A 26,877-nucleotide genomic window follows, 5' to 3' on the forward strand; every position below is an offset into this window, starting at 1 on the left:
TTTAACATGCACACATACATGAACACAAGTCCCATTAACATTAGACACAGTCCATTTTCTCAGAAAATGAAACAAATAAAATGAGGAGGAAGGCGGACAGTTCGAACAATATATTGTCTCGCAGGCTCCAAAACTCGGAACTAATTGTTCTTACTGAGACTGAACTTTCCTCAACCGACATGCACTACACCACGACAGCAAAAGCAAAGGAAGGTCTCGACAAAATTTTCAACCCCGACAAACTTTCTCCTTGTCATACACAGAAGACACGCATATTGTACATGCATATACATAACGCCACGGACTTAAATTATCCCTTTACCACAAATAATAATGCACTTAAGGCAAAAGAGCTACATACATAGGTGAGAATTTTATTACATTTCTACAGAGTTCACAACTTTCTCCAGGGTATAGTCTATTTAGAACCAACCAGACGAAAAAAACTACTATATAGGCAGTATGTTTAACATATGTAGTTAGTGACGTGTGTGGGGTGGCAAGTATAAAGACAAGAGGAGGAGATAATGCTGGAACTGGTTCCAGGGCACAAATCAAGATCAAGCAGGAGAAAGCTAGCGGAAACCCCATAATAATTGCCATGGTCAGCCAACTGTTCAAATATCATTAAAAGATCTTTTCCACTTGTCCAACCTGAGCTTTTACTTCGTGTAATGGCCCATCAGAGTCAAGCCAGGAAGGGAATAACTACCAATTTCCTCCATGTACGACTAACCGTATCTCAAGTCCAGAAATGGACCCTCTCCAACTCATTCAACCCTCAATTTCAAATCCAATCTTCCAAAATCATCACAAAATCTGTTTGTCAGCAAAATTAAAGTAAACTCAAAATTGAGTGATAACTTGGGAAAAGGGAACCCCAAGTATTGACATACACGGAATACTCAAGGCGACATACACATGTAGTCAAATGTCTGATCCAGAACTTTCAGAAGGTGATTCATTCACATTTCTGGTACACATGTAACACAAAAAGGTCTCTGACGGAGAATTTGTCATGTGCTCATCCACCCATGTTTACATCTGATTATCAACTTCGACCCACCATCTTCATTCATCTTCCCCCAATGATCATGAAACCACCCCACCCAGCCCATGTCCAGTTTTTATGTTCACAAGAAATATAAAATAAAACGTGCATAACGTGAAATATAGAAAATAGAAAAAGTACATATTTTACATATTTTGAAGAAAGTCGAGTAGGATTTTCGTTAGTAAACTCTGAAACGAGATCACAGATAATGTTCTATTCCATCTCAGAAAGTTCATTAGATTTGTGCTGATTTGTATCTCAGGGAGAGAAATGCATATTGCTATCGAATGATACTAGTGAAAACTGGGTTCCGCACCCTATCCTCATATTCAATCCTTGGAACAAATTTTGCAGTAAGATTATCACCAGAAAACGTCCACGAATGAGTGCCTCCTACAACCCTTACGACTGTCTATATATCTCGTCTTTTCATTACATTCAATCCGGTAATCCCATTTCATCCTCCGACACAACCCACCTTTCGGAGTCAGTCATTTCATGGAAACATTGAAGAAATTATTATTCATTCCTTGTCAAATCTAATTTCAATCCAATCGAAAATCCAACTCGACTTGAGAATGAGGAAATATGAGGAATAATACTGCAACCTGAACGGCTTGAGCAATATTACTGACTGGAGTGCGTGCATCCATTCACGTCACATCCACTCACTCACCATTAACGAATATTTTATGATTTTGTGTATGATAATCTTACACAGTTACGACTCCACACTTTTTTCAACTAATTGGCATGAATTACCACATCCCATCAATTCATGCTTCTTTGAATAAGATTCATGACGAAATAAAATCAAACAGAACAATGGAAACAAAGACCACTGGTAAATGCATAAGTGGCAGAGTGCAGACACACACTAATGACAAAAGGGATGAATAAGAATGAATAGGGTGTTACTTATACTCGTCCTTGTTGTCGTCGTCTCGTTCGAGTCTGGTCTTAAATCTTGCTCGATGCTAGATTCTCGATTAGTCTTAAATGCAAATCCATTACGGAAATAATACACGCATTGTTTCGTCCACAGCGGGAGGCAGCTCTTTATCAATCTCTCTCTCTCTCTTTTGCCATATAGGTCTAATAGAAACTGGGGAGAAATGCATGTCCCTCCTAAAACCAAAAACTTGTCTCTTGTCTCCTTTTCGCCAAGGTAGTGGTGGTGCAAAGGCGAGACATTGTTTCTCTGTTTACGTGCTTACACAGTTCCTAGACGACTCTCACGAAATCTATTCTCGAGTTTCATTCACAATGTCATTCCTGGGTTTGTATCTGGATATACGAACAGTCACCTTCCACCACCTTGTAATTCTAATTCAAATCCAACTCCCAACTATGCAAATTAACACGTACGTCTTTACCGATGAGGGCAGCAGCGTAGTGTATCCCGCACATTTATTTTATCGCCATCATCTATTATCTATCTGCTCTGCAGTCAGTGCAGCATGTTAATGAAGCAAAAGGGTCTCCACGAAACCAATTCAACCCTTCCTTCCTTGGCTGGGCCAGCCATGTTGATGATGTTGGCTAATGGTGATTGCCTGATCGAGGCGTTGCAAGCTTCCTTTTGCTTGTAATCTTTTCGCCAGCAAATGAATAAATCAAACTTAAATTTCAAATTCTATCAGCTTCTGCAGGCGTATAAATCTAGAGTTGCGAATAAGTAAACAAGTATCTCTTCGTCATTTAAAATACTCCAGACTGAACATCCCTTCGTGCTGCTACCACTCTCTTAATTGACCTATGTCGTTTTCATCTAAAGCCAAGAGAAAGATGGAAGATTTCTTGCTTCCTATGTACCTATGCACATATACTGACAGTTAGTGCTCTAACGAAATTACAATATTGACCAACCAACTCCAATTTCGAAATGGTCTCCGAATTGATGTTGCCCGAGTTGATCTAAATACAGATGAAGTAGCTAATTTGAAAGTATAGAATCCAAAGTAGTTAGTGTAACTAATAACCAATTACCAAAGTTTGCTACCATTACTCATTTATGGATGGCTTAGTTACACCGGACTCAATCTCGTACACACAGCTTGCGTAAATCAGCTCAGATGAAATTGCCACTCAGGAGTTATGACAGTGGAGAATCTCCACTGAGATGCCATGCATAGATGTAGCAACCATGTAACCAACATAAATGAATAACCAATTCCATTTTCCTATCACTACGCCACAATGGAATATAAAGACAATGATGTACAGCGAATTCGACTGGGAATCAAATTCATGCAATTTCGGTTGGTGTGAATAGGATCAAACAAACCACCTCGCGTCCCGTTTTGCTTTTCATACCCGTTCTCAACTATCTCAGTGTTAAATAGAATTCAAATTTAGAAAATAATTTCTTGACCTATCCCATAGTACGTAGGGGACGGATGAATGTTGCTACTTCCAAATCCATTTTATCAAATTTATTCTAGTTTAAGTTAAGAATTCAATTTAACTTTTTACTTTTTTCATACATCTGGAATTTCATTGATCTAAGTTAGATCATCTAACGCATTTGCCCTGATGATTTATCCAGCAACCTTTGATCTGATACGCATGTGCGTTGCGGATATTATTCACAATGCCTTGCTAAACTCAAAGAACGTTCAAGCCACTAACTATGTAAATGCACTCGTCGTCAGATAGATACATTTTAAACCTGAGCTATAGAAGCCTACATTATCTTGATTACGAATTCTTTTTTCACTTTCACGTAGAGGGCGTTAAAGGCATTAGCATTATAAGCAGCATCATTGGATACCAAACTAAATTAGTGAGTCTCTTTCTCCTTAATAAATTCTTTTGTGCATTTATTTTGCCCCTCTCTCTTTGATACGCCATGCAGCGCACATATAATAGAGAAGGCATAATAGGGAGAAAAAGAGGTTCATTAAAGCCTTCACTTTTTATTTGAAGGGAAAGTCAAGGAAATCATTCTCAAAAAACGATTTCATCCACCTCGCTCGCTTTCTCAGGTCCCAGCGGTGGGGTACATGCTCCATGGAAAATACAAGTTTACACGAGTGAAAGCAACTACTTTTGCCTGAAAGCTGTTTTGATTGTGAAAATGGAGCTACAATTTTAAATTGTTTGATGTCTCATTCTTGGGAGCAACATAAAAATGACATATTTTACTCGTGCCTCAACTGAGGCAGCAATGCATGACTGTGATATGGTCTCTAAACGGATAAATAAGTATAAGCTTCAATAACTGCATATCTCGCCTATAAAATGGAACAGTTGCGTCTATATTTTAAAAAAAACTCGAGCAGGGGGAATCCCATTGCCGTACTTTATTCGTTCCTCCTCCGTTCGTTGGTTGGTTCCCTGTACAGAGAGACCCAATAAAGTATCACATTATGACAGTCCATAATATTAGGTGTCAATATATTTTACAGGGAACCTGGGATAATATAATACAAACTCAATTCCCCCCTCAACAAAGTATATTCCCCTTTCCCCGTTTTTTTCATTTCAACAACCATTTCCGCATCTGCGTTTGCTTTCACTCGACTCCAGATTCAAGTCGAGAATGGGAAAAGCTGCTGCTGTTTCTGCGTTTCCTTCCTGTGGTTGGACTGCTGCTGCTGGTGGCGATTACTGCGATGATGATGGGCAGTAGTGGTGGTGACCAACGTTCGCATATCTGTATATATACTACGTTGGAGCAAATGCATAGATGCAAAAGTATAGCAAATTCTACAGCAATAACCAGCGTTTCAAGTGGAGCCCCATATGGGCCAAACTACACCAAAGGCCAATCCCATACATTTATATCTGTCTTCAAATGGTTAAGCCTCCTCTTGGCCCATGGCTTTGAACAACCCAACTTAAATCTTCTTCACCCAACTGACCAAGCCATTTCGAGCACATCTACAATTCTTCCTTTATGTAGTCACGAGCTACATACATACATCGTCGTTGGCCATGCTGCTGGACGGACACTGAGTGTACAGCAGAAAGAAACACTGCGAAGCGAATCCTTTTTCTTACACTTTCCTTCTAAGGCAGCAAGGCGACGACTTATGTAACACTTGGTTCGAAATCGCCAGAGTTTTTCCTACAAAGAAACCACAGAGTGGGTTCTCCTTCCTTCTTCTGTGTAAGAAGGAAGAAGGATGAATGAGTCGGCTGGATCAATAAATTTCGATCCGGTCCAGCCTTTCCTTCACGGAGACATGGTCATCTCGACATTTTATGGTATATCACCATGAATGGGTCTAATGTGGTTTCGCTGCTGCATAAACAGACACAAATTTATTATCCATTTTGCATCTAACAAAACGGACTGGTCTGGCGAGAAAGGGATAAATTATTTGAAATTGAAATTTTGAAACAACCCTAAAGTGTAATTTAGTATCAGAAACCAAGCTCCGCAGGTTGTTCACGGCATTTTTTAAATAAAATAATACAGAGCCTCCTTGCTTAAATTGTAATGTTTTGTCTAGGACAACGTGAGGGAAGCATATTTCACATCATCGTATGAATAAACGTTCAAGTTGTACCGCTTATTTCTTCCAAACTCATCACACATGTATCACTTTTATAGTTTTTAAGGATGTCAAGCCTTCTCATAAATAGCTTAGGCGCACATAAATGTCTGTTTCAACCCAATTTGAAGCAAGGCGATATTATTAAGACGCTCATAAATGGTCGCCCAAGCGCCCGTCGCCAGTGAGGTCCGGGTCTCACGGGGATGGTCGTCACATCCATTATCCGCCCAAACCCAAAAAATCTAAAATAGTTTCGCTTTAAGATACTAAATTTGCCACCACGCTGCACTCAGTGCAAACTTTATACTTATTGGGATCAATTACTGACCAAACTTTCACCAAGAAAAAGAGCAAAGATTTCCTGAAATATGAAGAACTCTGCTGAAAGTATATGTATATTTACGTGCCCGACTACATCACACCTTATATTTATGAGGGAAAGAGTTGGTTGAGTTAGGGAACAGAGTTATAAAATAAAAAAAGCACCATAACAGAACATAATGCAACACTTTACTCTATCTGCACCATTTCCCCTCTGATTTAACTACATTGCCGAGCGGCCACATTGTTCAGCGTTGCTTAAACTACTAATAGTAAGTAAAAGCCAACTGCCTCTGCATTTCAACTCTCCTGGATGGATTGAATGGCTCTACTCCAACTACAAATAAGCAACTTATATGACGAAAGGGAAGGAGGGAAAGTAGCAGCACTTTGTACAAGTGAGTAGACCATTTTCATCACTTCAAACCGTTCACCTATTCACTAAACCGTATTGAACTTTTGCCACCTTCAAATGGGAACGAGGGTGAAGTGGAAATTTTGAAAGGCCCATTGGCACGGCTGGCGAAAGGATAAACTCGTCCGTGAAAAATGCTTCCGTGAGATTTCTGTGAAAGAAACAACTTGCATTTTGTACAACGAGGTTCAAAACTGTCATCGCATAAACCACACAAAAAATGTAGTAAATATGCAATCTAAGGTGTAAAGGGTCACCCAAACCGCATGCACATGTGTATAAACTGGTGTCAAAATAGAGAGCTGACTTTCTTTTTTTTTTAAATATTTGGAAACAAGTGCAAGATAAAGAATACGTAGTGCATGCATAGAATCGTGTTTGCCCATAGACGATCTGGATACCAAAAGGGAATATTCACAGGCTTTCTTGCTACGCAAATAAATGCGCTGGCATATCTCTGTAATATACGACATGGGAGGAGATGAGACGAATAAAGTCGCGCATTTACTACGTATATTTCGTATATTTCTCACAGACATATACATATCTTGTGCTCATGAGATTGTAGGACAGACAAAATTTCTTCATCGGCGGCCGTTGCTTTCCCCCTTTTTGAAGCTCTTATTGCTTGCATTTAGTCGGAAAGGAGGAGTAAAATAAAATAAGGGGAAACTTTTTGGCACTCTTTAAATTGGTTTGATCCATTTGCATTTCTCTTCTCACTTCCATTATCCCGTCATGTTCCGGAATGCTAAATTCCCTTCTCCATCTGCAACTAAATTTTCCAAATTGACAAATGTGAGAAAAATGATAAACTTTCCACTTTCCTGCTACTCTACACAAAATGCACGGTAGAATTGCATGGAATTTATAAATGTTAAATTTCGTGGCGAGAACTTGTATTCGTAATTCGAGGAGAACTAAAATGTAAAAAGTTAAAGGACTGAAAAAGTAACTGCACACTCAACGCGTAAAGTTAACTTTCACTCGCAACAATGCATAGACATGTAATCACTATTTATGTGCCTGCCTGCAAAATTTCAATATTATACACGAAACGATAACGATACACTAAAACTAATTTTAACTACTTTAAAATAAGAAAAGAAATCCAAAATATTGAGACCGTCTAAGAAAAAGTAAAATGAAGAAATTTGCAAGTACATCCAACCAGTGATAAGTTAGTACGTCATAGTTTGTACCAAAACCATTTTAATATCTGTATCTGTATAAAGATGATTCCTCCTTTTCATTTGCATTCCCAATTGTGCCTGTGGTTGGCTCATGGCTGCACATCCCAGATTAAAATAAGATTATGAATTCAATTCCCAGGAAGAAAATTGAAGGCGAGGATTCAGTTTCACGTTGGTCAATAGAACCAGCGTAGTAGTCGTAGTGGAACTTATCCTGAGGTTTGAGGGCAGGAAGGGCACAAATGAGATCATATCTTGAACTTGGAACTTTGAAATTCTCTGAAGAGAGGCAACATGAGATGGGAGCGAGACAAGTTTCGACAAGACATTTTCGTTCATCTCACAAGGTAAGATAAAACGTTCCAGCAATCAGCTACTCTCACCCTAACACGGAACCTGTCTCAGGCACGGAGCAAATTATTAAAACTGTTTTCTCGTCTGATTAATATTTATAATTAATTAACTGAAATTAACAATTATTCAATCTAAATATGCCACGGCGAAGAAGAGTAGTCACTACTTCAGAGTAAGTAATTATTATTTGTCATTTTCAAGTGTGTGTCAATCTCTTGAGAGAAATTTTGGTGAATAATATTACAACAATTGTTAATCTTTATTTATTTAGGTCTTCGGACGAAGTTGCAGACGAGCAGCAGGTGTTGGATGTGTCGGACGATGAAGCTCCATCGACTTCGGCATTTCGTCGCCGCCATCAAAAAGCCAGAAGATTGTCATCATCTTCCGAGAAGTAATTATTATTTTCCTTACCCTATCTCTCTTGACAGAAAAAGTATTGTCATTTACATTGAAACTACATAATAATTTATTGTTTATTTCTGTTCTAGTGAATCATCTCCGGAGAGAATTGAAGCTGCGGCGCCTCCACCAGAAACACCTGATGAATCATTAAAGTAATTTGTTGTCGTTGATGAATATATTAACTTTTATCTCAGCAGAGAAATTAATTGCTTCTTTTCTTGATTTATTTAGGGAGAAGTCTCGTGATAGGGGACGTGATGAATCGTCGTCGTCTGGTTTTTTTGACGATTCGGGTGCGAGTTATGTCGAGTAAGTTTCATTGAAGGAAATTTTTATGATTACTATCTATTGAGAGAATTTAGTGGTGTAATTAATTATATAATTATATTTCGGTAGTTCTGATGAAGAAGTGCAAATTCTGGACGCTCTTCCTGCAGCAGCTGAGCCAGTGATGATGGTGGAAAAGTATGTATGATTTTTTATAAATAATAATTGTAGTTTTATCTCATTAGAGAAATGTTTTTTTATAAATATTGCAGGCCGTTTTTGAAGGCTAGACAGAGGTTTGTCCCGTCAACTGCGTCATCGTCGTCCTCCATCACTACGCCTACCCTCACGGTTGATTCTTTAAGAGCAGGGGCAAAGGTAGTGCATCCGGGCGTCATATCTTGCTTCCCGGGAAAGACATACACGGGTCTTGATAAGGATGAGATAAAGTATTGGCATTATTCTATGTTCTCTCAAGAGATTGTTAATAATTTATTTTATTCATTTATTTTTGTAGGGAATACAATCGATTGGCCCATCAGAGATCCAAACATATTAAGGTCAGCCCATCTACCCCATGGGTTCCTGTTTTGGAACCTAAGTTCAAGAAGGACGATGGCACAGGAATCCATCCATCCCTTCTGTCCTGCTTCTCTGGGTTGAAAGCCGAGTTGGATGACGTGCAGTTGAGGTATGTTGCATTATTATAATAAATTCTCTCAAGAGATTGGAGATTGTTAACAATTAATTTGACGTCTGTATTTTTATAGAGAATATAATCGACTGGCCAAACAGAGATCACGACATCTTAAGACCAATCCATTAACGCCATGGGTGCCAGCTCTACTGCGTCGTATTTATCAGCACAAGACTGAATTTGACGAGAAATTTGGCAAACTCGGAATACTGCGTCCAGGGTGAGTGAAACCATCAAATAAATCATAATTGGTAAAACAAGGATTGTAATAATAATTATTATTTCTCTTTTAGAGATGCGCCAAGCCAAAAGTTGTTAGAGTATCTCGGATTGGATCCCGACACAAGGTTTCTTAGCTCTGGAATGTGAGTAACATCTTCTTAAATTCATTCTTTTTCATGGTTCTCAATAGAGAAAATAGTTATAATTTGTATCTCTCATTTTCCAATAGCAATATCGGCGTAAACGATGAGACGACGGCGGAGGTCTCCCAAATACATACCAGTCAAATCAGTCAAATTTTTAGAATATATTTTACCTCCAACTCGCAAAAGTGATTCGACTTCTCTCCTCTGGCTACTCCTTGTCTCACTCCCCCAACTTCTTTATCATCCCCTTTCTATCTGCAGAAAGAACACTCACGACCCACCGAAAAGTACTCCTCCTCCTCCTGTTCACCTCACCATGCATATCATATGTTCCATTCAGGTCCAACAAGATAGAGACGACGACTTGACTAACAAAAAGTAAAAAATGCAGACCCAAAAAAATGTGGACCGAGAAAGGCAAATGTGAGTCGAACACAATGTAAAAAGCTATCTCTTCTGTTGTGAAAGTAATGGATGGCTTCCACACACCGCCTGCGAGGCATTTCCATGAGAAAGCTTGCTCCTCCACCAACGGAAGAAAACAAGCAAGCAGGTAGGAAGGCAAGGATGACTTATATGCGATAAGGTTTTTTTAATTTAGAAGCGAGAGAGAAAAATTAAATACAGATTTTGCGGTTCTTTCTCTTATTTTCGAAAATCATAATGTCCTTTGTCATACATATTTTCAAAGTGGAACTGAATTTACTACAAGGGCCAAATACTTATCAATACTGTAACATACACGCCACCATCCATTGTAACTAGTAATACATATTTTCTGCAAAGCGTAAAGTTTGAATTTAAGGATCATGCCAACTGGCTCGATCAATATTTAACATTTATGCAGGTCGATTATACATACGTCATAGGCTGCAGACCCACGAAAGATGTTTGTGCACAATTTTCATGTACGTACAAGGATAGAGTAGTTTGCGGAGAAAGAGAGTGATATCAGCACATTTTTACTCCTTTTTCAACCTCCAGGGTGAGAACGTTTGGGGTGATATATTTTCACCTAATATGCTTTATTGCGTATGTATCATATCATACCAGGGTCTCACAAAAGCAACTTAATTGCCAACCTCAACAGCGTCCTCAAACCAACCACCGCCGCTACCAACATGCAGCCACAAAAGGCTTTAATCTTACGACGGGTGGCATGGTGCTTTTCATCATCTCAAAATTAAACCAATTTCCACACCCGAACCCATTATTTTTACCCGTACGCCACCAACGCAACATTATTTTATTCCCCTTCACAAATAAATGTTCCAAATTTCTCTAAAACTCAACTCACGGGTTTGATTGCATCGGAGGAGGGTATCCATACACAGTCTTCTTCTCACTTTCATTTTTCCACAGAAAGGTGTAGACTGCTTTCCCCCCTCCGCCCTACTCCTACTCTGCACTGCATACATGTTTCTATCCCGTTTTTACAATTGACTCATTTATTTCTCGTGTGCCCCATGGAGAAAATGCAGGGAAGAAATGGCTTAAATTTCGAAATTAAAATGTGCTGGTGGTGGTACTTTATATTAACCAAAATATAAATCAAGTTAATAAAAGTGAAAACTTTTAGTGTTTTAATCGATATTGTGTACCCTTTACGCAGAAGGGTCGTTGGAGGCGTGTAACTTTAAATGCAGAAGAAAACATGGAAATGTGTATCCTTGTCATGAGATTTATAGCTGGAGGAATAAAAGAAAAAAAATCTAGTGTAAAAAATGCAGACAGGCCATGCCGACCAACCGACCGACCGACCGACAAGACATGCAAATACAAAATAGCACAAGGACCCTGCCCACATTATACACACCAACCAAGTAACAAGAGAAAAAAATAAGGCATATACGGAATGGTGCATTTTTCTTTATTTTGTGCACGAGTAATGTAATCTATGTGCTGGTCCTCCAAATCCTCCAAACAGCAATATTTCATATTTTGCTGCTGCATATGCATGTCGTAATTTCCAATGAGTAGTAAAGAAGGTTGCTGTTGTTGTATCACATGCTCAAGTAGGAGTACACGGACGGAGGTTTAACCATTAATCCCCAAAAGTCAATAGTTTGAACTCAGACTGTAACACGTTTCGCCTTAAGTGTTTAATAAAATAAAGTCGCAAGCCAAAAGCCACTGACAGGACCCAGCCCGAATTCCATTTCCACTTCACGTTACAAATTTGAATTTCATCAAATTTACAACTGCCCTTCTGCCTTCAGCTTAACAACTTTGGTCTTAATGCATCTCGCTATGAATATTAATAGACGACCACCACATAAAATGGAATAATACAACAAAATTATGTAGAAGCTCGCTTGTATGATCAATAGAGTTGCTTCATTAAGTGGTTCGCCAACAAAGGGGACTCGTCATCTAAATTGTAGATCGAAATACATAAATTTTTGTAAGTTCTACATCAAAACTGTATAACAGCAAGAAACTGCCTGATATTTTTTGTTTATCATATGAATAATCATTGTAAGACCAAAAATGCATATGCGGACCATTTTAAATCAAACATATTTCGAATTTATAACTTGCTCGAGGCATTAAGGAAATCTCTTCGATGTATTATTTTTTGTTTAATCAAGCTTAAATAATACTCTGTCAGATTTAATGATTCATTGGAAAAATTAAATTGTGACGTTTTCAGTGTGATCTGCTGACAAGAGAATTGAACTTGAGCGGATACAGAAGACCTATGACGAAAAGCCTTCACATATATTACACACAATCCCACCAAGTATTCCTCTCATTCTGATATTGCTCTATAGCCTAACAAGGCCTACAATACAGGGGAGAATTAGAAAAAATCGGGATAAAATCTCGAGAGCTCTTGAGAAAATACTACTGCAGGACTCGGAGATGCTGTTTCTCCTGCACACGGAGACAAAGGGGGGATGAGGAGGTGATATGGCTGGCGAGTTGTGTACGCTGGCGTTGGTGGCTCAGTCAGTCAGTCAGTCAATACTTCACCAACATCTTCAAATCTTGAACATCCAATAATAGTCGTGTTCAAACCCAAAGCCAAATCTTTAACAAGCACAGCAGAAAAAGCACTTTTTCTCTTTCGTGAACAGCGTAGAGATTCTTCGTATGGATAGAATTCGAGAAGTGAAATGCAATTCAAATCTTTCAGAAACAAACCACAAACAACTGAAGAGAGAGAGATTCCAACTTCAAACTCGTCACGTGTACACCATGTCGACTTGTCACTTTGGAAAGGACTTGAAATTCTACAGAAATGTATTAACTCAAATTCTCAAAATTCTCGAATGTACTGCTGAGAGCATAGTATTGAGCAATTCAATTCAGTCTCAAATCCTTGCAAAATTGTGCTACTTCATGTTACAAAATATGCTTTGGTTTATTACAGAAGACAAATTGGATATCAGAGCTAGGAGAAAGAAGCAGGGTAAATGAATGATGCTGATGTGGTAGAAAATGCAGCAGGGTTGCTATAAATCTAGTACTTGCAATGTAACAATAACGCAGTATTTGATTTTAGAAATTCCATCATCCCGCAATAAATTGTTGTTGGTTTGTGTGTGAACACGAGTTGGTAGGTTCAAGGAAGTGAAGCAAGATTGGATCATTACGAGAAATCAGAGAGAGAGAGAACGAGGACCCGGACAAAAGAGCGTGTTCAAGTGGGTGAGGACGACGATGAGGACACAATTCAACTCAACATTACACACATCACATCATAATTATTTATTCCAGTCACAACTCTCAACTTCTCCAATCCCAACTACTCAACTAACCAAGCTGAACAAAATTCGCCTTCCAAAACCTCCACGCTTTCAACGCAACCACAGCCGGGCTGAGTCAGTCAAGGCAGATGAACCTTCAACTTCGACAAGTACAAGGAAAACGCGGAACGCTGCAAAGTAAAATTACACCAGTTAACTTATTACTGGGGCTAACTTTCAGTAGAAACTCAGTCAGTGATGAGCTAGACTGACGCACGACACTTGAGATCCGGATGATCGAATTGGATTGAGGATTTTGAAACAAATTGTACACTCATTACCATATTTTATTTTTTATGCAAAATAGGAGTTCTTACCAAGCCATGTTTAGCGGCAGTGCATTTATAATTTATTTAAATAGTTCAAGATGAATGCATATGAAACTCGGATAAATTTTATCTATTATGATATTGGTTATTTTAAAGAAATTGTAAAATCCTCTGAATAACGACATGAAGCCATCATATTCGCAATTACTTTTACATAGCACCCATTTTCTGGTAGTCACAGTTTAATGTTTCTTGGTGAATTATATTTAATTATTCTCATCCGTCCATGATTCATATTTCCACTAAACGTAACCACGAGCATACAATCCGTGGGGAGAGGAGCGCACAAAACTACAAAACTTAATCCACCAACTCATCTCATTAAGGACATCGTTAACGGTCATTACATGGGGGAGGAAGCATCGCCGGATGTAAACGACTGGAAATGATAGTTCGTAAAATTAGTCCAATAATTCTTCTATATCAAAGTCAATTAGTTGTACGGTCTCGTGCACGAGTTTTATAAATTTGTTCGTTCATGCTTTATGAATCAATGAGGAGAAGAATATCAATCAGTCGAACTGCGTGTAGTTGATGACGAGTGAGATACCTATCGCCCCCAGTCTTCTCCTATTAGAATACGTAACACTAGTTATGCAGTTATTAAATCCATCAGCATCGACTACCCAATCACCTTATACATATATATGTACCTACTAAACAATAAAACTCTGTAAGCCCGCAAAGAATAGTGCTGGACATAATTTGTTCCACGGCACGGAGAGAAATGTTTAGTTTAGGTCGTGTATGTTGGAACGTGGTCGTGACTCATTTTACATCAATACTAATTTAGACATGATGACCTGTCATCTGTGCGGAAATGTTAGCGATGGCGTATGAATACTGAACGACACGTACATACAACTATAGTTCGAAGTAAACCCTTGCAATGGGGTGCTCTGGATAAACAATGTTATGTTACAATGTACAAATTGTACGAATAAAGTTTTGCAAATATAGTTACAGTAAGTATTCAACAATATCCTGCATATGTGTTTGTCTGTATATTTCTGAACATTGCAATTTGCAATATACGGATTAGGTCGAGCAGCAGCCCTCTTCTTTGGGTCCACTGAATGAGTGAGTTGAGTTGACACCTTTTGAGTTTTGGAACATGTTTGAGGAAGCAAGTTTGGTCTACTGGGGGTCATCCATTCAAAAATGGGAAATCTCTCTTCTTCCCACTTCACTCACTCCCAGTATTGGAAAACTTTGACGTTCTTCTCCATCCTGTCATCCAAGTTTAGCTCAAAAATGTCTAGGCACAGTTCCTTCAAGCGAGAATCTCAACATTATATAACATTATGCCGCATGTGCTATCTAAAGGACTTCTGCCACCATACAGTTATTAGTTTGAAAATTACTTTTGCATTCGTCCTCCTCATTTTATTAACATAAACTAAAATTGTATTCATGATGTGCGTGGGATTTAACATGACAAATATTTTTAAAACTCATTAAAGCTACACTGGTAAATACGTTCAAAGCTTGTAAGCGTTGTGGATCAAAATTGTACAAATTAAAATCTGTTTAGAATAACATCTGGCTATTTTATTTTTCTAAGTTGAATGAAACTAATCCAACGGCCCGAGTAAAAGTAGAAAACTATATCTCTATTTTTTAAGCAGTTAGAGTATAAATAAACGTAGTATTATTTCATGACTCTATTCAGTCCAAGCAGAAGTTCATTTATTCCCTTGCAAGATGACGGTGGGCTCACAATAAGAAGCCACCTACCTGCATAACAGCCTTGTGTGTACCACTGCAAGCCCATCCACAAAAACATATTCTGTAACTTTCCACTAGTTTTAGATTCTGGCAAAAGTTTTTAGATTTCGTACTGTCACATGCTCGAATTTCCTGCGGAGAAAGTAAATTCATGGTATTTCAACAAAAAACACACAAGGTTGGCTGGTGTGTCTTGTACCCGACTGCCACCAGATACGAGTATATAACGTAGTATCAAACAGGCTAGTGGAGTGCCTGGCTGAATTTTATAATCCATTTCAACAAACATGGAAACTCAATTTTTCCGATTTTTCCTAAGCCGGCATCTCCTCACAGACTATTGACTCTAAAGCTGTGGCTCTCTCTCTCTCTTGTGATCCGTTCTTTATTTCCCTTTTCTCCCCACACTGCAAAACATTCCTCCACAATTTCTACATTTCATTTCCTTTATGCTCCCAGACATTTCTTGTACTCCTTATTATTGCATGGGTGCAGGGGTAAATAAGAAATATGTGAGAAGCGACTAGCGACGTGCACCTAAAGCCTACCGCCTTTGTTCATTCCTTCATCGTATAATATATTTACCAAGTCCTCCAAATCCAAAGTCTGGGCGAATCAAGCCCCTTTCTGACTTATTCGTAACTGTGTCCGTGCATAGCAGAGCGGAGGGGATATCAGTTTCCCTTTAAGACGCAATTTACCTGAGTGACATTCTGCTATTTTTCTTGAACAAACCCCAACACCAATTTCGAGTACAAACTATTCACTACTACGACAACTCCAACTACCACTGCATTATTACTCGATTGGGTGCCATGTGCTCGTCTAAAAACTTTTTGGCTGTGTTCCTCTTCTGTCTGAGAAAGTATAACAATTTGTCCGAATCGAATGTGACCCTCCTGCTCCTCTGGCAGAAGGAAGGAGAGAGAAACGACGGCGAGGGGGGTGCGAGTGAACCATTTGATGATAAGATGCAATGCTGACTCCATTTGACTTTTGGTTGCTGTGTGCAGTTATTTGGTTAGGTCTGCAACTTTCGCCCTAAAGCATGGAGTGCAAAGACATTCATAAAATGTCAGAAAGATCTCGTGTGTGGTGTGGCGTGAGATGGACTTATAAGATCTACCACCAGTCGTGGCGCTATACTGAACGGCAGGCAAGCAGTGGATGGGAAATGCCAAGTCATTCCAACAACCACTTCCTGACGATCCACCCACATATGTGCTATCCACAGCTTTTCCTCTTCCCTTTGAATTGAGTTTAGCTAGCCGTAGTGGAGAGCAATACGTATTTTTCTATTGGACATCTGGGACAGCCAAGAAAGGACGACCATTTGAAATGGGACCTCTGGGATTTTCTGTACTTCACTCAAGCCAAACAAATGTATTCACTCCCAGTCTCTAAAACTAAACTAACAAGTAGAATTTGGTCGTGTGAAGTGTGAAGTAAGTAAGTGCACGACGCAGACGAGTATCCACCATTTAACTTTGTTTTAGCACGGTTAGCAGTCTGACTAACTCGGAGGTGACATCGACATTCCTTGATACGGGGCTGGACGATATATCGACATTCGATGATAGAACCCGGAGGCGCACACATGCACTGCACGCAGTTTCACATATAAATATGTACGACTTGGAAGTATCAAATTTTCAAAAAGGGATAGACAGGAGACTGAGGGGAGAATATCACACCACCAGCACACGCACACGACACATTTGAATACGACTTACTTGGCGTGACTTTCACTTCTTCTCGTGGAATAAAAATGAGTAAATCTTCCAAGTACGGAAGACTTCATATGAATACAAACGCAAAGGCAACGCAGAATTTTTTTTTCTTTATCCACCCGACGACGGCCAAAATGCTAAAATGCCTTCTTTTGTTGACTTAACATACGTATGTCTATCATCATGGATGGATATAACTCCATTCACAGCATGGTCAATTAAATTTCTACTCATGAACTTACTCGACTCTTTGTCATCCTTACTGCAATATGAGTTTAGTAAAACTAATATATGCAATATGTGTGCAATACAATACTTTACATGTGGACCTTCAGCAACAAACAGACATTCAGGATTACGAATGGAGACATATAAGGACGGACGATTCTTACCTGCAATAAAAAAAAACATTATTTTTAGTAAAATATACTAATGGATTAAAGTGAGAAATTTCACACGTTTGTGTGTGAGTATATGTATGTATGTATGTATAAAGCACGTTTCCTGGTTCAGGACAAATAAATTGCAGCCGTTCTGTTGAAATCAATTCAACGCTCTTCAATTTTGAATATTAACTTTGCTTCCAAGAAATACAGCACTTTGCGTTTTGTTGGCACAAAGAGCAGTCTGAGACAAATGATGAAAATTTGTCATCGCTCCCAACATGTGCTACTTTCTTTTCTACTCTAAATTCTTACACGTATTCCACTCACTCGCACCCCCAATTTTGTAGAATCCCTCAGTGGCACAGAGGCAACCAAAGAAATGGTTTTAATCAACTGGTGAAAGCTAAAACTTTCGCCATCATAATCACACTTGCGACGAAGATAACAAGGGTATAGGTAACTAAAGCTAAGGATAACAATAACGTTCCCTTCAATCGATCCACGTACTAGAAGAAATACACAAGGAACTAAATGTGTTCCATTTCCCAGGGAATTTATTTCATGACTTTCTCCAATCCATTTCTTTCTAGGATCAAGAAAATCACTCCCGTTTCTCTGCATCGACTTGACTCTGATTTATCAGAAAACCACAATGCTGGGCTAGTTATTTGCATGGAGCCAGTAAGTTATTGCAATCGTTAGCCAAAGAATCAGCATTCACAAATACAATAGTTAAATCAATGCAGTAACAATGAGTTTGATTTGGTAAGAAGTGTAAGAAGTAAATAATTTCGTTCAATTGTGATATACAAACACACAAATGTCCATATCCACGCGTGTATTTTTTACGGTTGATGGTTTTGTACGTTGGAATAAATCCAAAATTCTGCACAATATATAATAAACACTGTTACTTTCATTTTACAAACCGCGTAACCATTACGTTTTAGGGATGTTGTGCCTGTGAATATAAATGTGGTGCATTAGGCGGCTAACAATGCCCAAAGTACTCGTGCAGGGCATTAGCAGTAAAAGTATTTCTATTTCACTCCTGACAAAAAGAAACGAAACATTCTCCGGAATAAACATACACGATCATGATCACGACAGAAATTTCCTTTTAAACAAAACGCCTGTTCACCACTGACTTACACATCAAGGAACAATACAGCTCTTCTGTCCCAGTCCCCACGAAGGACCGTATACGTACACCGCCGAATTCTTTAATGTGTGGTACGTTATGTTTATTACGCCCTAATTCACCATTCACTTCACATTCGCCAGTTGGGAACCAGAAATCAAGAAGAAATGAACAAAACAACAAAACAAAGTGAAACGGTACCATAAATACGTTGTTAAAGGGAAAGCCGTGACGCTTGCTGGTTTTGCATTTGTTTGCATTGTTATTGCCCGCAGGCTTTTCTCTCATTTAGCTTTACCTAATTCGCATGTTACAATTTATAAGGAAGAGAAAGCAGCAGAATTTTCCGAATTTTCCATTGTATAAAAAATAATGGAATATATGACGGAAAAGTCAATCCTACGTGTAAACCGATTCCTACATGCATATGTACATATAATATGCTGTCCAGAGCGACATACATACACGCGCAATACAAGTATGCATAAATAACACTTGCAGCTTTCATATGCAGAGTCATTACTGTGTGAAAATTCGATGGACAGAGCAGCAGTGGTGCAAAACAAGTTTCGTTCAATCGGTTGTCAAAGCCAATTCACAATGCATACGTCGTAAATGGAGTCTTGCAACAACGTCGGGACAAGCTTGACAACTAACTTTGCCATTTGCATTTTAATTTTACCTTCGCTGCTGCTACCTAAACTGCTGGGCGTGTAGTGATAAGACTCCATTAATCGACAAATGCACTCAATTAATTTCATGCAAGGTACTAATGAGCTCAGTTTTATTTCTGTTTCGCTCAATTGATATTGGAACGAGCATTAAAATTCTCAGTCCTACGGCTGAGCATGATAAGCGTGAAATTATACAATCACAATCCTGAATAAAACATGCACAACATTAAAGAATTTGTAAGGAATAAGAGCAACACCAACAAAGCACGGAGGCAACAAATTTATCCAGGCGAATACTATCATTAGTTGGCCAAAATCCTGAATGAATGAATATTTTGTTTCATTGGGAAAGTAATCAAGTAATCCTTTGCTTTTTGACACTACCGTAAGCTACATATAAAGGTATGAATCAACTGTGTGCGTTACCCTTTCGGTTTGTCCGGTTAATATACAACAAACTAAACCAGGTTCATGAATTCAACACAACTATAATTTGTTTCCTATCATATTTTGAATATCTGAGTTTCCTGTAGTTCACGCCATTACAAACTCAGTTGTAGTGGAAAGAAACCCATCATTTCAACGACATTGTGAAGCACCGAGAATGCGCTTGATGTAACCGCAGTCAAACAAATACTCCAATGAACCATGCTCCAGGAAAATTCTTCATACATACTTTTACAAACTTTTCCGGATTCAGAAGAGCCACGAACTCCAAAAGTGCATGTGCAACCTTAATAATAACACAAATTTAACACGAAAATCTCTGAAGTGCATTCATGTGAGATCCCCACCCCACCACACACTCGCTACGATATGCTCGTACAGAAGTACAACTCGCATCATCATCACACTCATTTGAGTTCAAGTATCAATATCCAGTTTCAAACGAAACCCATGTTCAACTACAACACTCACGACGGACTCCACCCACTTCAAGGGAGAACAGGAGAGAGAAATTCCAACTGCCGGCACAGCACAAGGACGTCCGTAGAGGTGCACCAATGATTACATGAGAGTGCAGTCATGCAGGTCTCCAGCGAAATAATGTTCGTGTCGCGTGCCTGCCAACCACCCAAAGTCAATAAATCCGCCTATATATGTATATGCGTGTGTTCTGCTGTATGTATACATTTATGTATCCAGATACAACACACTGCCGCACAATAACAACCCTCAGCAACTAATTCAAGTCGTACACACATCCAAAGCAAAAGAGAAAGCGGAAATGAGTATTCTGACTTCAAAGAAACTCATTCGCTTGAGTCACTCAACTCCTTAGCTAACTAAACTAACTTGGTACGCCAAGGATGACATAATATTATGTAGTCTGACCGGAGAAAAATATCTTTAATGTTGGCCGTGATCTCGTGATCGAGCTAGTTTAAGCATAATCAAAGCAAGACCAGCCTGTGCATATATCTGGAGATAGAGGGGAAAATTCGATATATAGATATGACAAATGAGAGGAAATAAAGGCACAAGGAACTTTCGTAGTAATAATGATAATAATAATACATGGCTGGATGCTAGACAAGAGTTGACCACGCTGATTGATCATGAATGTCGCATTTCACATCAAAAGCTTGCGAAGAAACGACCAGCAACCGCAGCAACACGACTTAACCCACGTTTGTCGGGAAGAAAGAATGATGGAATTCCACAAAGACGAAGAACATCGTGGACAGAGAGCACGCAATATGTAACGGATACTGAACTCTCACAAAACAAAATGATAATGCAAGCATAATAGAAAATACATGGATATTATGGATTTTTGTAGGGTGCATGCTCACTCGTTCATTCATCCAACACAAAGTCCCATCACTGCAGACTATCCTATGTCATCCAGCCAAACTCAGGATGTGGAATGTCAAACTCCATTATTCTGAGTGAAAGCTGAAGAGGAAGATTTCTACTCAAGAAAAGAAGTTCCTTGCCAGTCCGGCTAATGCCAAACTAAACAATCACAATTGTATACTTGATGTTGATGGCTGATAGCATAACAATAACCGTACCATAACATCAATATCGCAGCAATATTACCTTAGCACATGGGCACCATTAGGACAGTGAGTCCAAACATGCTAGTGGCTGGCCTCGGTGGTGAATGTGTGTGTAACATGATACAAAGGGTGCGGGCCAGCTACACACATACATAAATACACTAAATATGTAACTATATGTGGCTGCTCCACACGTCCACTTATACTGTCAGTCGGCATTTATTACTTCTCAAGTATTCAGTACCAGAGTGAAAGTACGGGGAGGTCGTTCTCCTTGTGTACCATTTACCATGTGGGGGCTGAGGGGTTATGAGTGGTTTAATTTTCATGCTCGAAACCTGAGGGCCGTCCTCACTGTGAGTAGGAAAGTATGGAGGGTAAGAAATTTAAATAGTCTTTTTCTAACCCTGCCTAAAGGTTAATGATGAATACAATAAGACATCAGCAGCTGTAATGACAGGCTTGACAACCTCAATTTCGGTTCATTGATCGGTTATTAAAGGTTGATCATTTTATTCCCACTTTCATTAGGTTTAAACCTATGTATACGCACAAAGGAATAAATTGCTATTGATCAACGATATGGCATTATTACCACCATTAAAATACAATTAACCATTTATATATTTACTCACAAGTTTTGTGGAACCGACTTCTTTATTTGCATGAGCAAAAAATGCAGCTAAATAAATTAAAGTTACATTAGAATTGAGCATTTTGGTTTGCCTTGTGAATAACTTGCTCGACATCGCGATCATCAATTCGTAATCATGGAAGGGGACCAAATAATTTGTTCCAATTCATCAACATTTATCCTATTTTTTTTACTGGCGGTTCACTTCAACGGAAAGAGTAATTAAACCTTGGTAGTAGGCCACCTACTTGCTTCCTCTCTCATCAAACTTTCACCAGATCTTTAAAGAAGCGATGTTGCAGCTTGTGGAGAAAAATAGAGTGCTTGGGTTCGATGGGGAAATGATGGTGGTTGTAATTAAGCCGTTTTTTTACGTCTGACAGACATAGTAGTGGTAGAATTCATTGTTGGAGTTCGTGCTGGGTAGATGAATGAAATCTAAGCTCTTTCCGATAAAGAGAGACCATTAACCATTCGACATCATTAATATTTTAGTAGAAAACTTACCATCGATTTCCTACCCTGCTGGGTGTAATTATACTCCAGTTTATGGGCATATCAGGCATAAAACAACTCTCCCACCTAACCAAACTATAAAACCACACTACTCAATCCATCCACACAACAACATACACATGTTCCAGCAGCAGAGGAGGCGTTGCGCTTGCAACTCATCATCCTCCGTAGTGCAGCAAGAGTGAAAGCAGGCAAGTGTGTGCGTACAAAAGGGAGGACACGAGATTACACCGTACCTCCACCTTTCTACATGCATACCTCTTCTAAATATGTTCAAGGAACACAATCCCTGGTGACACGTCAATATATTTCATCTCAAATTCAAACCGCCGTCACCATCTTTCAAACTGCACGGAATAAAAACCCGTCTAATGTTGCTGCTCCGGTTCCATCAAAATTCCTCTTTGATTCCACGCCGAAAGGAAAATGAAATGAAACAAAATACATTAATATTAGTCATTGATGCTGTTGATGTCTGTCTACACTAGTTCAAAATTATTGACTGTAAACACGAAACCGTACATATTTAGAATAGAGCCCACCCACACCCATCCACGCTTCCCAACCAGCAAAAATGTTATGGGCTCGGTTTTCCTACTTTCGTAGTATACTTGTTTAGGGAAATATGCAGAGGGCTCATGGTTTCATTTAGTTTTTTCATTGCATCAAGTAGGATTTGTTGCCAAACCTGCCGATAAACCGTCCGACACTTGAAGGGAAAACTTTTTTGATGTATTTGGATACACACTTTTACAGCCTAAGCTAAATTTGTTTACTGTTTGTTATTTATATATCTGAAATTTTATCATGATTGGTCAAGTCTTGAGAGTAAAGAGAATGGCAGGATGACACATGTTCTCTTCATATTGCAAACGCGTTTGATCACAAGTAAAGTCGCAGTCAAGCCCGGGTGGCGGAGCGACTTGTCAGCATGTAAATGAGACAGCCATATTGTGCATACCGTACTTTCACCCAAACAACAAACCAAGGAATCAACCGCAACAAAACATGAATTCTTTACAAGCTTTTCTACGAGACCGATAAGGTAACTCAAGTTATAAACTAGCATGTAAATTGGACCAGAGGTGAGCAAATTTACTGCTTCGTAGGTGTGCATATGGTAGGGAGACTCCCCACCCAGTCAGTTTGTTGAGATGGAGAAGAAACAAAAACTGCTTTTGCATAATTCAAAGCTTAAGCAACCTACGTCGGTAGAAGGAAGCAATCAATCTTCATAAATCAAAGGGGATGGAGTCCCCATGTGTGACTTTCACTCGTTCTCCTGAGGCCAAATCCGCCCGTGAGACCAACACCATCACCAATGCCAACTAACAAGCAGCACTGCAGTGCCACATGGCCTATGGAATACTGGACTTGGAGCACACACCAGAGCCTGTGTGTAGTACGGTTAGTAAGACCTATGTAAATACATGCACATGCACTACGCTGTTGGTTGGAGGGAGATTACATGCATAAATCTATGCATGCGGGTTGCATTGTTCGTGTGTTCGCAAATTTCGTCTTGATTGAACATCAGTTGTTGAAACGTTGAAATTTACTGGGGACACTCACCATTTGGTAGAGCCCGCAATTTCATTTCCGGTCGGAATAATTCTTCGCAGCCATTGACATGAGTGACATTTCTCTCAAACACTTTCACCGGATTTAGTTGTGGAGCCTCAAGTAAATTTTGTTATTAAGGCGTCACATTAAATCCTAATCGCCAACCTCTCTCTATGAATGCATTTATTCAACCTTCCTTCGAACCTCTCCTCCAAGTCACAGCAGTCCGTGGCACCGCCTAACCTGTCACAGAACTAATCCTTCCGTTAAGATAAGGTGGTTCTACCCATTGCCCAATCGAAAGCAAAGTCCTGAAGCCATTAAGACTTGATTTTCAGAAGCGTGATAGATCTGCATAAAGTCTGACTCAGCATGACGACCAAGAGAGCAAAAGTCGGATAACAAGATTTTAATGCATTTATTCTGCGCCACATGTATAAGGCAATAATTTCCTGTGTATGAACAAACCGAAACCAAATGAGTTGATTGATGGTCCTGGTACGCAGCTTTCCTTTCACTCGCCCCGTTTTCAGGGATTTAATCTCAATTCTAGATTTTGAGTTGAGCTCAAGTTGAGAAAGTCGACCTTTAACAAACTTCTTTCCCAACGAAGTTTATGAACCAAAGAAATTAAGCAGCTGAAGAGAGAAAGTGGTGAGGACGAGGGTTAATAAGGATTGGTCAAAGAAAAATTAAATCCTAATTAGGACCATGGTACTTCAAAAACAGATCGTCGCTGCCGTTTCGCCTCGTTCATTACCAGCCGAAATACATACAACAGTTCGCCAACTTTCTTTCCAAGGGGAAAGTATTTATGCGTCTCAATCAACGAGGGGTTCCCCTTATATTAAAACAAAATAACCTTGAATATCTTAAAACATCTAATCAGGTCGAATTATTACAAAAAATCACACGTTTCTTGCATTTATTTGCACCAACCATGTACATAATTTAGTTTTACACACCCTGGTTGATTACGTAATCCGTCGTCGGTGATGATGATGATGATTATGATGAAAAGTCCCTAAAGACAAGCTTTAACTTCGTTTTACTCGACGTTTCCTTCCAGGAGGAGGAGAGTGTTGAAGATGTTATGTGATATAAACCTAACCTTGCGCATATTATCATAATAGGAATATTGCCTGGGGATCAGATGAAAAAGGATGGCAATTCACACTTTGTTGCACAGCTCACAAATTCAGTCAGAGGATTAGAGCAAATTCGTCGTCATCGTTGTCGTCAAGGGCTAAAATATTTTATGACTTCCAATCTCAATTAGACAGAAGAGAGACACACATCCAGTTCTTACCTCCTTCACAAAATAACCTGAATTTAAATTTATCCACTTATCAACGTCTGTAAACCTTCATAATAACCTATTTACATGGGCACATTATCGGTCGGTATCTTATTTCTTTCCACCACCACTCCTCCTCCTGGCTATGTAGTTTGCACCGCCAGAATCAGAGGACATTATGAGCTTCTTCTTTCCTACTAATAATTTAGCCTTTGAAGCTTTGATCTACCTTGCCTGGGAGTCTTTTAGAACTCATTACCTTTGTAAGCGGGCAGTACATTAACTTTACAGAATTAGCAAACGAGTAGAGAAACAAGTGCGAGGCTCATAGTCTGGTTCATTCATTTGCATGTTTCCGACATGTAATGCGGGACATGTCTATCCAAGTTGGGAAATGGAAATGATGAGAGTCGTTTATTTCACGACTGCAGTCAACCAACCGGTAGAATTGAGTCAATACTTTCTCTGCCGTGCCATGCCCAAGCTCGGGATGATGATGACCTTCCATTTCACCAGTGGAAGTGTAACGAACCGGCTGTGTACACACTGCATAATTTAGTACGCCCTTTCAAGCACAAATATCACTGAAAGCTTTCTCCAGCATGGTCAGCCCTTTGTATGATGGAGCAGATTTGACTTGCTCTTCACTCCAGTCCAGACCACACTGTGCACAAGACAACATTATGCGATGCAATTACACAACCAGGTCATACCCAAGTAGTCAGTCAGCCCCCATTGTGATGGAAAGTTAATGATGAAGTGGCCTTAGATACAAACTTTGCAACTAAAGGATGTTCCTTTGGTGAAAGTATTGGCATTGTATTATAGCATGATGCATAGGGTGATTACCAAAGTAGCCCTATCATCATCCTGCAACCGCTGCTGTCTGCTTAAAATACAGATTTGAGTTAACCAGCACGTGGAACAATGAACATCAACAAGAGAAAGGACAATGATGGCATTTGGTAGTTTAGCTCCGGATTCAAAGGGCCCATTATGCGTGTGTATTGTACCTGCTAGAACTGAGCCTGACCGTAAACTAAAACCAGAAATGAATCAGACGTTGAACTAGTTTGACTTCTTATTCTTTAAAAAAACTGAGACAGAGCACAGAGAAAGTTCCTCAGAGCTCCTAAATGATGTAACCATTAAAGTCGGTTGGGGAATAGCTCTGAGAGAACAAAATTTCCTTTCTTATATAAAATATATCAAATGTCAAGAGGAAGACGTTGATATGCTATATTTCATATTCTACTCGCACGATAATGATGATGAACATTTCCTTTCCTCTCAAAAACTAATCGTTTTTCCATAGCTTTTTGTGCTGATATGGACACACCATAGTTTTTTGTAGCCTGGCAGGCACCGTCATCAGAGGAAAGTAGATGGGAAAGGGTAATATGAGCTTCCTATTCTCATCTCACCAGTCTTCTTATTTGAAGAAGAGGAAACTTCTTACCTACACATAGAGCTTAGCAGCATAGATCTTTACATGTCGACGTGAACCGAGCAACCAAAGTCGTCAAAGACTAAATATATTAC

The 26,877-nt window shown here is 39.2% G+C and overlaps 2 protein-coding genes and 1 long non-coding RNA gene across 5 annotated transcripts in view; 2 read left to right on the plus strand and 1 right to left on the minus strand.

Moving 5' to 3' along the window:
* The window catches only part of LOC110842441 (semaphorin-1A), a 90,963-nt gene that overhangs the window by 48,456 nt on the left and 15,630 nt on the right, over positions 1-26,877 (minus strand). The gene's annotated exons all lie outside the window — the stretch shown is intronic.
* Positions 8,419-9,689, plus strand: LOC118433929. The gene is made up of 4 exons (XM_035846452.1): positions 8,419-8,963; positions 9,032-9,205; positions 9,285-9,431; positions 9,505-9,689. The coding sequence occupies exons 1-4, from the start codon at positions 8,764-8,766 to the stop codon at positions 9,578-9,580; spliced, it is 597 nt and encodes a 198-aa protein (XP_035702345.1). The 5' UTR covers positions 8,419-8,763; the 3' UTR covers positions 9,581-9,689.
* On the plus strand, positions 12,324-13,913 carry LOC118433931. The gene is made up of 3 exons (XR_004833682.1): positions 12,324-12,825; positions 12,956-13,233; positions 13,303-13,913. It is a non-coding gene; the product is annotated as an uncharacterized LOC118433931 (long non-coding RNA).

The sequence above is a fragment of the Folsomia candida genome, unplaced genomic scaffold (genome assembly GCF_002217175.1).
Source record: "Folsomia candida strain VU population unplaced genomic scaffold, ASM221717v1 Fcan01_Sc001, whole genome shotgun sequence".
Classification (NCBI taxonomy): Eukaryota; Metazoa; Arthropoda; class Collembola; order Entomobryomorpha; family Isotomidae; genus Folsomia; species Folsomia candida.